Source organism: Stenella coeruleoalba (assembly GCF_951394435.1).
Source record: "Stenella coeruleoalba genome assembly, chromosome: 3".
NCBI lineage: Eukaryota > Metazoa > Chordata > Mammalia > Artiodactyla > Delphinidae > Stenella > Stenella coeruleoalba.
The window spans coordinates 49091506-49104982 of record NC_137148.1 but is presented as its reverse complement, the minus strand read 5'-3'; the positions used below and the strand labels follow the sequence as shown (position 1 = coordinate 49104982).

At 33.1% G+C, this 13477-nt stretch overlaps 1 protein-coding gene across 4 annotated transcripts in view; it reads right to left on the bottom strand.

Annotated features, from left to right (window-relative positions):
• The window catches only part of IPO11 (importin 11), a 434194-nt gene that overhangs the window by 348817 nt on the left and 71900 nt on the right, over window positions 1–13477 (bottom strand). For all 4 annotated transcript variants that reach the window (XR_013827515.1, XR_013827516.1, XM_079916153.1 and 1 more), the window contains exons 10-16: window positions 12525–12717; window positions 11522–11674; window positions 10158–10201; window positions 8422–8512; window positions 6270–6317; window positions 5404–5509; window positions 2025–2151 (exon numbers count right to left, since the gene is read on the bottom strand). Coding sequence is in view for 2 of the 4 variants with exons in the window: in XM_079916153.1 (XP_079772279.1) it covers window positions 2025–2151; window positions 5404–5509; window positions 6270–6317; window positions 8422–8512; window positions 10158–10201; window positions 11522–11674; window positions 12525–12717 (762 nt within the window). In the remaining 2 variants the exon portion in view is untranslated. The remainder of the gene's footprint in view (window positions 1–2024; window positions 2152–5403; window positions 5510–6269; window positions 6318–8421; window positions 8513–10157; window positions 10202–11521; window positions 11675–12524; window positions 12718–13477) is intronic.

The following is a 13477-nucleotide window of genomic DNA, read 5'->3' as shown; positions in this document are numbered from 1 at the left end:
TGAATATTTAGTCCAGTGTTTTCCAAACTTAACTGGCCATGAAACCCTTTTCCCCCAATAATGTTTACTGATGTGACAGATTTAACGTTCTGCTTTTAAAGTGCTGACCTAAATGACTCATTTTCTCTTCACTTGTCTCCTAATAGACTCATTAAAAAAAGAATATAAGATCCAAGAAATTTCTCTTTCCCACAGAAAACTGACCTGAAATTTAAATCTTCTGTAACACTTTCATGAAGCATTTAATGTCTTCTCTCTGATACCACTGATAGAACAGCAAATAATATTTCCAACTAGGAAAACAAAACTTAAATCTTACAAATGCTTTATTCTAAAGGTATTACAAAAGTAAATTAATTCCAGCAAATAGTATTCTTAGAAACAGCTAAGTTTTATTATATTAACAAACTTCTAAGAATTTAAACATGGTAAAATAAAACTGGATTCTCTTGTTTAAGCATGGGATGCTTAAACTATTTAATAATTACAGAATGATATTTAAATTCTCAATTATTTACACAAAGTAGGTAACATTTAAGTAGAAAATCCAAAAATCAGTTCTATTTGCTTTTAGAATGTATCACTGCTTCTGCAATTATAATGTTTTCTTAATTTTGTAATTTCTCTAATTATGTTTTCCTTTGTTGAACATTAAAAGTAGTTTATATTATCATGGCACACATGTGAAAACAAGAAAAGTATGACCCAAGCCTTTGCTGAAAAACAGGATAATTGGGTAGTTCGAAATTTTTTTAGAAGGTGGTATATTGAGAAATGATTAAACAAGATCTTAGCAAAATTTGGGCAGGGGGGGTGGAATCATTTAATTTTATCTAAAAATAATTTGAAGCTCAGAAAAAAAATCAACCAGATTCACTTTTTAAAGACTATGCTGGAGTCAAACCTAAGCACAAGACAAAGAAAATGTACAGTAAGTCATGAATATATTTACTCAGGCATAAAATAAAGCACCAACGGTGGGGGTGGGGTGGGGGGAGGATACTATTCCACGCTATGCTGAACTTCTTTTAAAAAACCTCTTTGGCGGGCTTCCCTGGTGGCGCAGTGGTTGAGAGTCCGCCTGCTGATGCAGGGGACACGGGTTCGTGCCCCGGTATGGGAAGATCCCACATGCCGTGGAACGGCTGGGCCTGTGAGCCATGGCTGCGGAGCCTGCGTGTCCGAAGCCTGTGCTCCGCAATGGGAGAGGCCACAACAGTGAGAGGTCTGCGTACCGCAAAAAAAAAAAAACCTCTTTGGGGACTTCCTGGTGGCACAGTGGATAAGACTCCACGCTCCCAATGCAGGGGGCCGGGGTTCGATCCCTGGTCAGGGAACTAGAGTCCACATTCATGCTGTAACTAAGAGTTCCAATGCCACAACTAAGGAGCCTGCCTGATGCAACTAAGACCTGATGCAACCAAATAAATAAATAAATATTTTTTAAAAAAACCCTCTGAGTAAATGACATACAATAAAGCAGCAAACCTACTTGCCTTGAAGGGGAACAAAAGAAGCAACAAAGACGTCATTATCAAGTTTTCAGTAACACAAAATCAAGAATATTATGTGAACACTATACATAAAGTCCTAAAATAAACAATTCCAAAGGCAAACAAACAAACCCCAAAACTGAGAGACAAAGAAAAAATCAATAGTAAGGGTGAAACAGATTATGGTGTTATCTTAAATGTAAAAATGACAAATTCTATTCTGAATAAGAAAAAGGACACGTAAAGCTATAAAAGGATTTTTTAAAAACTGCCTTCTTTTATTCTTATTAAAAAATTATAATTTTAGATTAGTAGAATTTGGTTAAATTTTTTTTAATTTACTAGTGATGAGAAGGGCAAAAAATAATCAAAGGACTTTTTTCCCTCAAATCAAACTACTCACCAAGGAATAACTACAGCACTGAAAGGCCACCAACATTCTAAAGAAAGATATAAACCACTTCTGAATTTGAACTTTAACATACGTTAAACTTATAAAAATAACTCTTTTAAAACCTTTAAGCAACATACCACTAAGTCTTGATCCTGAAGCAAGTTACAAATTGCCTCATATAACATGGGTCTTAAGTCAGACTTGAATTTCACAGAAATCCACTGACCAATGAGCCAAATCACCCTGCGTCGCAATGGCTTATACCTAGATAGGGAAAATCATGAAATTAAAAGGTTACATATTTTAAGAAGCCTATTTCACTTAGTATATTTCATCGTTTAAATCTAAAATGTAGTAAGAAAACAATATGCATTTTTATATAAAAGTTTAAAAGCACTTTTAAATGTACCACAGTATAAATACTAACAAAGTTCTGATTTGAAAAACTGAAAATTCTTAGGCAGATATATTGTAAATCTGATTATTTTGTATTAAAGAATTACAACATAGTTATGTACATAAAAACCAAGTCCACTTCTGTTCCTTAAAGTAACCAAAAAAAGTTAATCTAAATAGGTATAACCAGCAAATGTTCCAAACCCTAAGGCTGGACAGGCCCCAAAAAGTAATAATAAAGGAATTTTCCAATTCCAATTCTGTTAATCTCATAAAAGATTATTTTCAGAACACTGTGAGAAATCTCTAGACATATAAAATATGCATATAAATTTATACTGATTTCAGCTAAAGTTTCTAATTTTGTAAAAGGTGCCCAATTACAAATTGTGACTCAGATTACCAAAATAATGATTTGTATTTTTTAAGTTATAAAACATTTACAGTAACATGTACATATACTTGTTTCTCTATGGCCATCTTTGCTAAAGAAAAGGAAGGTTCTTTAGGCAAAGAGAAAAATCACTTGTGTCCAAGAATTCCACCCACAAAGTCTCTTCTTGATATTATATTTATTTTAGTGGCAAGATGATATTTATTTCTGGGTGAAAATGTAGCAAACTAATGAATATACCACATTTTTTAGAAAATTATAATCTTATATGATTAAACACGTAAAAAGAATTATTCACTAAGTTCCAAAAGAAGTGTATTCCCTGCTTTCAAAATGTTTAACATACCTAAAAGAATTAAAGACTACAAACCTATATACTAGGATTGCAGAAACGAAAGAGAGAAGAGCAGGCAGAAGGAGATGGGATTTGAACAGTCTTTAAGATAAATAGCATTTGGGGCAAAAAACTGAAAAGACGCCACTTCAGGGGACAGGGGCAATTTGAACAAAGTCCCAGAGGTGGAAGTAAACAAGACTTGTGTAGAGTAAAGGAAGGAACCACAGAGTCTTTAATTTTGGATTGAGATCTCTGGGATTACCACATTCAACATTCTGTTCTCGACAAAGAGAATGAAGCTCAGAAAGGTTCAAATTCCAAGATGACAGTCACTTCTGGGCAAAGTTAAGAATAGGAGTCAGTTTGTTCCTCAAAGTGTGGTTCCTGGACCGCAGTATCATTATCTGGAAGTGTGACAGAATCACACAATCTGACCCAGACTGATAAACTAAACCAGAACCTGCATTTTAACAAGATCACCAGGTGATTCATATGCACATTAAAGTTTGAGAAATACTGGTCTAGTTCAGTTCTGTCCAAAAGAAATATAATGCAAGCCAAATATGCAATTTTAAATTTGTTAGTACCCACATTAAAATAAGTAAAAAGATACATGTGAAAATTTAATATTTTTATTTATTGCAATATATCCAAAATATTATCATTTCAACATGTAATTAATACATGGTTGATCAGTCTAGACTAAACAGCCTATAAGGGTTTAAGGACAAGCAAAGTGCACATGTGTCTCCCTACTAAAGGCTTTCTCTCCAACAGAGGCTCACTAGCTCTCTGAGGGCAGAATTGAAGCCCATCTTATTCACCACTGCCTCTACAGGACACAGCAAATTCCAGTGCTGAAAATATTTGATTGAATAAATGACTGAATAACTGAATGGATAGCTACTTAATGGTCAAAATTACTTTTAAAGTGTCTCCAGCTCTACAATTCTATGGCTCTAAATATTTATAAAATGATCCATATATAGATAGTTTTCTATTCATTTATTAAAGTAGTCAAGATATGTTAACTGATCTATGACTATATGCTAGGCATCCTGACAAGTACCACATCTACAGAAATAAATCACTAGAACTGCACGATTCAAAACAAGAAAAAAGTATCTTGGAATTTTTTTTAGGTGTCTAATTTTAAATGAAGAAAAATTTTAAAAATTATGAAAGACCCTTTCCCTTCCATTTTACTCATTCAGTACCTAAAATTAAAATAATTAGGCAAGTATTTAAATGTATATGCAACAGAAGAATTGGGCAAAAACCCTACTAAATGTCAGATAGATCTGTACTACTGAATTAGGCACCTCAATACAAGCCTAATGTGTGTCCAAATACTTTTTGCCATGGTGTCTCTGCAACTCCTTCTCCCCAAAGACTTGCAGTATGCTCTCTCCGTGTGATCCCAAGGCAGTCACCTTTGATGGATGTTACTTTGGTTAGGCTACTTCTGGCATCAGGCCTAGCCTCTATTAAGTCTCCAATTGGCTTCCTTTTGTATACAATTTCTTTCTAGAATTCAGAGATCTCCATCTTCTGTTACCTCTGCATAAAATTTCCTCCTGCAAATCCCATTACTGGGCATACAGCTGGAGAAAACCATAATTCAAAAAGACACATGCACCCCAGTGTTCACTGCAGCACTATTTACAATAGCCAGGTCATGGAAGCAACCTAAATGCCCATCAACGGACAAATGAATAAAGAAGCTGTGGTACATATATACAATGGAATATTACTCAGCCATAAAAAGGAACGAAATGGGGTCATTTGTAGAGACGTGGATGGATCTAGAGACTGTCATACAGAGTGAAGTCAGTCAGAAAGAGAAAAACAAATATCGTATATTAACGTATATGTGTGGAATCTATAAAAATGGTACAGATGAATTGGTTTCCAAGGCAGAAATAGAGACACAGATGTAGAGAACAAACGTATGGACACCAAGGGGGGAAAGCGGGGGTGGGGGGCAAGGGGGTGGTGGTAGGATGAACTGGGAGACTGGGATTGGCATGTATACACTAATATGTATAAAATAGATAATTAATAAGAACCTGCTGTATAAAAAATAAATTAAAAAAACAAAACAAAACTAAACTAAAAAACAAAAATTTCCTCCTGCAAACTAGCTTATGTAACATCAAATACTTCATACATGTCACAATTCACATTTGAAGTAAAATAACAAGAAACGATTTTGCTTATTTTTCAATTATAAGATTCACAAATCTTATTCCTTTCTACACTGGACACTATCAGCTAAGTCAGACTATGATTTTTTTAAAATTTTAAGCAATTTTCATGCTTTCTTGTCTTCATTAGAAAATCAATAAGATGAAATAAGTATATAACAAACACAGAGTTTTATACTTGCCTATTGTGAATGACTTGTAATTCTGGAAGAAGCTGGTTTTTAAACCACTGATCAAAATCAACACTGTCAAACAGCTCATAAGCCGCTAATCCAACAGCATTATACACTAAGAAGAAAAAATTTAATTTCAGATACTGGGCAAAATGCTAATTGTCCTTATGCAAGAAAATAAGCCTTAAGGACTACTTTGAAATATGTAATATGTTAATAGAGAGAAATCTACAATATGTTAATCTGGGAAATTATTTAAACAGACATTTTAGAAACATTATTTAAGTTACTTTATGTTTTTCTTAAATACTCAGTGCTTTCAAACAGAAAATTACATTCATTTAAAAATATTCAAGTCAAATTATAAAAACAACATCTGCTTCCAAATAGATGCAATATTTTATACTATGGGGTCCCTAATTATCCTCTTTCCAGCCTCTTCTCTCACCACAACCCATTAAATTCCATGTTCCAATTAAACAAAAATACACCCAATTCAAAACTTAACTGGACTTGTTCCTCTTCCCTTCAAGTTTCTGTCCCTACTGCTCCTTCTGTCTGGAACCGCCCCCTCCCCCTTATTAACTCTCACTTATCCTGTGTTCGCACAGAACACTTCTTTAGGAGCCTTTCCCTGGGTACACCAAAACTACCTTGTAGTTTTCCACAGTACTACATAATTACCACCTATTGTAGCATTAATCAACTGATACTATGTTATAATCAACTGTCTGTTTACTTGGCTATCTCCACCACCAGGCAGCTCCTAAATTTAAGGTATCTTTGCATCCCAACTCTCCCAGCATAACACCTGCCACAAAAGAGACACATCATCTTCTGAAGAAATGTTTCTAAATCATTTTCGTTTAACATACCAGCATCTTTGATTAACAGTGCATTCATATCTTCCACGTTAGTGGGCCCTGAAAAAATAAGTATCAGCAAACGTAAATAAAACTAGTTTTTAAAAGATATTTAAATTCAATTTGTTAGTTTCTCAATTCATTAAGTACAATATATTTTGTGATATTACATGTAGGTGTAAAGAGAAAGTTTAAGTTTTGTTACCATCACCGTTAGAGAACACAGATACAACATGTAAAGCTATATTACAATTTTTAAAAATCATTATAACATATATGGAAAATGTTATGTCAAGCAGCGTTCTAGAAAAATGTATGCCAAATTGCTAACTATTGTATTGTACCCTGATTATAAGAGATAATTCTTAGAAAGAATAAAAAGATGAATCCCACAATAGAAAAAAAAAAAGAACAAGTATGGGCAATTCACACAAGAAGTTCTAAACATAAAAAATAAACCAGGTTATGACAATACATTAAAGGGTTAACAACAAAATGCAAAGTACAAACAGAAAAACGAGAGCCATTACATAATGTGAAAACTTCAGAATAAAAGCCGGCAGTCTCTGCACTACTCTCCAGAAAGGAGACTACCATGGTTAAGACAGGAAAAAATACAGTTTACTTAGTTAGTATATTTCTTTAGAATAGAAAGTTTTCTAGCAAGTTTATCAAAGCACCTTTCTGCTGCTAAATATGATTTCTTAAGCTCACTAGTCCAAATACTAGAGTTAAGTACAGCCCCAAATAAGCAAATCGCTCCAAAACTAGAAAGAAAATAACTAAACTGAAATTACTGAAAACCTTACCACCCCATAGAGCAGCTTACCACAGTGTAACCTAATTAGCTTACCCACTTTCCTACAGTGGTTCAAGAAAAACTGAAAATACAATTATTATTCAAATTATCCTTAAAAACGAACACAAAAAACTTGATTGATAGCTCATTTCTTCCCTTGGTTTATAACTTAAGCAGGAATACTCTATTAAATTTTTGAGAAAACAAAAGCCTAAAAAGTGAGCTACCCTTTATAATACTACAAACAAGATCAGGAATCTCCTTCTCTACAGGAGATTCTCTTGCTGTTATTTCCTTACATTACTACCTACTCAATACTTGAACCCTTATAATGTGACTCCTGCCCAAACCAATCAAGTAACCTGTTTAAGACTCTAAAGTTCAGGATAGTCTTTGATAGCTTTCCCTTGCCCAGCAGTCAGTTAATTGCCAAAAGTCAATCAACAGTTACTGAGTGTGCTAGGCGCTGGGAACAAGGTGTGAACAACACAGATGTGTTCATGGCCTCCTCTCTGAAATTTATAGTATAGAAGAATAGTCAGTGATAAATCACTTTTTACAAATGAATCTATTTACAAAACAGAAGTAGAGTCACAGATGTAGAAAACAAACTTATGGTTACCAAGGGGGAAAGGGGGGTGGGGTAGGGATAAATTGGGAGATTAGGACTGACATACACACACAACTATACATAAAATAGCTAACTAATAAGAACCTACTGTGTAGCACAGGGAACTCTACTCAATACTCTAATGACCTATATGGGAATAGAATCCAGAAAAGAGTGGACATATGTATAACTGATTCACTTTGCTGTACAGCAGAAACTAACATACCATTGTAAATCAACTATTCTCTGATAATAAAAATAACTAAAAAAAGATAAATCACCTGTGACACTTAAAAAATTTAATTACTTGTGTACAAAGTACAATCATCAAGCGCTAAAAATTTCACTTCATCATTTTCTCTTAAATGCATTACCTTCTTTCCATTCCCACTGCCACTATTCTAAGGCTAATAACATTTATTATTTTAACTTCTTCTCCCACTACTTCCTACAGCATGCTCCAAATAGACTATTTCTCCAACCAATATACTTGACTGCTATTTTGTTTATGCTGCTAGTATGCTTACCACAGCAAAATCTAATTACCACATTCAAGGCCTATCTCATTTGTGAATTGCCCATCCTTGTTTTCTATCTTGAAGGCCACTCTTTCAGAAAAGCACACATTCTGTCTTTCCCAAATTCATGTCTAGTATATGATCTAGGAAACACTGCACTGCACATAGTAGGCACTCAAAATATTTTACTGAACACTAATTAAAAGATAGATCAAAGTATCACAAAATATACCTCACCTTGAAGTGTTTGCATCATTTCTAAAAGTACAGGAGTAAGAGTCTGGTTATATTCATGGAATATATCTATAAATAATACTTCAGTGCATGGCTGTTGGGGGAAAAAAATTTCTAATGAAAACAATGGTATACTGCATTGATTAATTCTACATTAAAGCAAAGAATACTCATTCTTAAAACTCTATGTTTCCAATTCTTGATGTTTTTTGAAAAAAAGTTTATTGCTGTTTTTTGTAAACACAGTCAGAAATAAAATCAAATTTAATAATTTAATTATTAACATGGAATGTTTATTTCACTATTTCAATCATTTGGCATTATGCATTCCAAAACGCCAAACTGTGAAGAGGAGAAATTTACATGTTTAATTAATAATTCTTTAAATCTAGAAAGCAATCTGGAGCCACATTCATTTACAGAATTATAAATGACTGTCCAGGAATTAATGTTAAAAACTGTATATTTTCTTGGCAATGACTTAAGTAACAACAGCAATTCATGAATTCAATTCACCAGAGTTGTTCTTCCTTTAACAGACACAAAAAGAAATCACAAATAAAAAGAATGATTCATTTTCATTCTTAAAAGTACTGAATCACTAGATGTTTCATAATATAAAGTATAATTAAATGTTGAAGGTATTGTGCTTTATGTTTAAAAAGGAATCTTACAGATACAGACTGAAATATGTACAGATGAAATGACATGTCATCTCAGATATTTACTTCAAAATAATCTAAGTGGTTTGTAAAAGAGTGCTTCTATGAAACAAGACTAGCCATGAGTTGATAACTGATAAAATAGGTTTCGAATACAGAAGAGTTCATGATATTATTCTATTTTTTAATATGTTTAACATTTTCCATAAGAGAAAGTTTTAAAAACTTAAAGCAACAAAATTTTTTAAAAAAACTTTTAAGTGGGATTCCCTGGTGGCGCAGTGGTTGAGAGTCCGCCTGCCGATGCAGGGGACACGGGTTCATGCCCGGTCCGGGAAGACCCCACATGCTGCGGAGCGGCTGGGCCCGTAAGCCATGGCTGCTGAGCCTGCGCATCCGGAGCCTGTGCTCCGCAATGGGAGAGGCCACAACAGTGAAAGGCCCACGTACCGCAAAAAACAAACAAACAAAAAAAAACTTTTAAGCACTAATATTTTCTATGGAAGCTTATGAAACTAAAAACTGTAACACACTTAGGAAAATAATGGCAAATTACGTAAATTATGTAAACACAACAAAAAGAATAGTTCAAAGACCACATTTGATAAATCTTCCTCAAATGTTGCCCTTATCAATAAATGTATATTTAAAAAGCATTCTATAACTAAAAGCAATGGGCTGGTCTCTGAGAATCATATTAGATAGTAAGAGAAATAATGTATCAAAAGGAGCTTTATAATTACTGAAATACTTAGGAGGAAAAAAATCATTCTAGCCAAAAAAAGGTAGCTTTCACTGCAAAAACATTTCCTACTTCTGCAATGACAGTTATTTCCCAATCAATTTGTAAAATGAAGAAAAATTCAGTTTGCAAAGCTCCAACTTAAACAAAAATTTCAGATCTAAGTTCATAATTTAATTAAGTACTTTCCTCTCAAATATGGACTCTTGCAATTATGAATAAATGTTCCCTGTCTGACTTAATGCTTGAAATCTTCAACAGAGTATCATTCTCTACTAAGAGTTATAGAAGCATTAAACTTTTCCCTATCAATTTTTCTTTCAATCAATACTCACCCTCAAACTGTATTTCCAAGAATCTCCTCCTGTTTCTTCCACTGCTGCAATTAAAAATATAACAAATGATGCTCTCCACAAATGCAATAATGATGTTTCCAAAATCTCAGTTTGGAAAACAAAGACTTTAAATAATATCAATATAATATAGCTGTGAACTGCTTTAAAATAACACTCAGAGTGCATGCTTGGGAACACAAGGCCTTACAAAGATTTCTTTACTATAACCTACAGATAGTATCTGTGTACATCATAGTCATCTATCAAGTGCTCATATCCATAAGGATTCTTACTTTCATTAAGAACTCTGTATGGAGGAAAGCTCAAAGTACTTGTCACTCCCAGAGTATGTGACATCACCTGATACACTATCATTACAATCCTGAGAATCATTTCATACAATAATGATGTTTTACAAGTTCAAATGATTAGTCATTTTCCATAAATTTCCTATATTTAAAGTAAAATACTTCAGGGACTTTTAAAACTCTAGGGATTCAGTGTTTCATCTTATAATATTATATTACTGCATTAAAAAAAGCAATAAGAAGCATAAGACTTTAAGAGAAAAAGCAAAAACAAAATATGCATTATACAGTGTAGTGCTGTATTTTCTAAATGGATTAAAATATTTTTAAATGAAAAAGAGAAAGAAGATAAGTCTTACAAAAATGTTTAAGGTGTTCTAAAAATATTGGAAACACGTGTATAACTACACAAAGGCACCCAGCCAAAGGGATGAGTAGAGGTTAAAATCTAGCCTATGTCTGACCATGGCTGAAGCAATTCACACACGAACACTTTATTCACACACAGGTACTTTATCAGGTACACAAGTCCTTGATTTTCTGTAGCAAAGGACCTGATATTCTATCTAGTACTAAAGTTCATATAGATAAAAAGAACTCCTATAAAAACATTTTAATCATCAAAAAATTAATTTTAAATTAAAACTTAAATAGGTAATCCATTCGGCAATTCAGAAATTTTCATCTCCAAACTTCGTTCTGAAGTAAAAATTTCTACAAATAAAAAATAATACAGAATGAACCACAAAGATAATAGAGAAAGACAGTTAATTTTATATTTTTGTTTTAAACTACAGGATATATTCATAACATCTAAAAAATTTTATGTTTTTGGAAAAAATTTTATATACTTGAACATGCATTCATTTTCTCCTTCTCAATTTGTACTAATGGCTAATAAAGAGAGAATGATAAGCTAACTTTTAAAAACCAAGATTCTCAGAACAAAAGTACTACATTAAAATACAGTGTTATTATACCTGTCATTCAAACAAATGGTACCTATTGATGGAAGGGGGAAAAGAACCATGCAAAGACTGAAAAACGGATACTTACTAAAGCCTTCTGGGTCTTCTTCCCACATTGTCAGTTCTTCTTCAGTTAACAGAAAATAATGAGAGACTAATCTTCTACATATCTCTGTCAAAGTGGGATATGTGAAGAATGCCATCTTAATCTTATGAGCTTCAAGAGTTTCAGGGCTGCTATCTAGAAAAATAAAATTTCCAAGTCAATTGTACAGACATTCTACCCAAGTTGGATTATGTAACTTAAATTAAAAAATACCTCCTATATAGTGGTGTATAAATTTTCATTTATATTATGGACAAATCTCAAAGATGCTCTTGCCTTTATTCATACCACACACACATCAGTCTTGCTTCGTCTTACCACTATAGCTTGTACATTTCCATGCTATATTATCACACCACATTGAAGTGAGTTACTTATGTATCTCTCTCTCTGTCCTACAAGACTTTCTCATTCATCTCAATATACATGTACATGAATGAATTCCAAATACAGTTTACCCTTGAACTTTGCGAGGCCATTTACACTCAGATATTTCAACAGTAAATACTACAGTACTACATGGTCCGTGGTTGGTTGAATCCTCAGATGCATAGGAACCGCAAATACAGATGGCCAACTATAAGTTATACTCAGATTAACCTCCTCATTGTTGGAGGGTCAACTGTAATACAACAAACAATTTAATCTGTCTAGAAGCAACATCACTTTATACAAGGTCAGAGAAAAGTTTTAATTGTACAAATAAATACAGCCTACAAATGAGCTGCAGTGGTTACCGGAGGGCTTCAACTGATCTTCTACTGTGTTGCAAAAGAAAGTTTACTAAATGCACTGTATGGTTTCTAAAAGCTGGCATTCACATATTAAAGGCTCAAATCCTTATCTCTATTTCATGTCCCAGCAATATTTTATTTTTCAGACTTAAATAAATGAATTTCAAAAAACTTACATAAAAATAGCAATTGCTTCATGCTTAGATTAAAATAAGGAAGTGAACAAAATAAAACTACCAGTAAAGCATTACCTTCAAAGTTTTTGGATGGCTTATAAGCATAATTTTTGACAATCATCTTAATAAGATTCATGCACTGGACAATGAATCGTTCAAATGTAACTCCTTCACCAACTTCTGTAAACACATAGCTTACAGAAAATTCCAGTGATCTCTGAATTAGAGGAGTAAATGAAAAGGGATGCTGATCCAAGAAGTCCAAAAGCTATAAAGAAATAAAAATTAAAATGTATCAAATTCACATAGGAAATATAATCATTCATAGGTATATCTCATAACTTTGGTAATAAACACTTAGCAAGTTTTGAACCTTGGTGGGAAGTCCATGTATATATGTATATGCAGTTTCACATGTAATAGACATGTAATATACTTCCTGGGATACATCATACAACAGTGGATTAAATCAGATTATATCTCATTACCTGAACTCTCTATTATTTCTAGTACAAGGTTCAAAATAAACTTACTTCATACTTAATTTGATATCAATGGGCAAATGTGATACAAAAAGTACAAGTATACAAAAGATAGGCTTTTAAAAAAGTAATAGATAAAGGCAAAGAATCAAAAAACTATCCTGCATCAACTGTATTTCAATGTATCAAACAGTTGATGAGACAGATTTCTTCCTTATAGAAGAATTCCAGCTAATAAATTCAAAAGGAATAATAGAGTTACATTGCCATCATTTTGTAACCCCTAATCAAACAACAGATCTAAGTTATGATCATCAATGGCTGCTAAATAAGGGAAAGGCTACTGAAGAACTTTACAATAGCTCACTCATCAATTTTAGACAACCAGACACTGTGCATTTCCTGATGTGATACAATAGGAAATACACAGCATCACCTGTAAAGTATTCTTGTCACTGCCATCCTCCTCCCAAAAAAAAAAAAGGCCTGAATGTGATCAAGCCTCTGTATCTAACTAGAAATTTGTAATAAATATGGGAGTAGGAG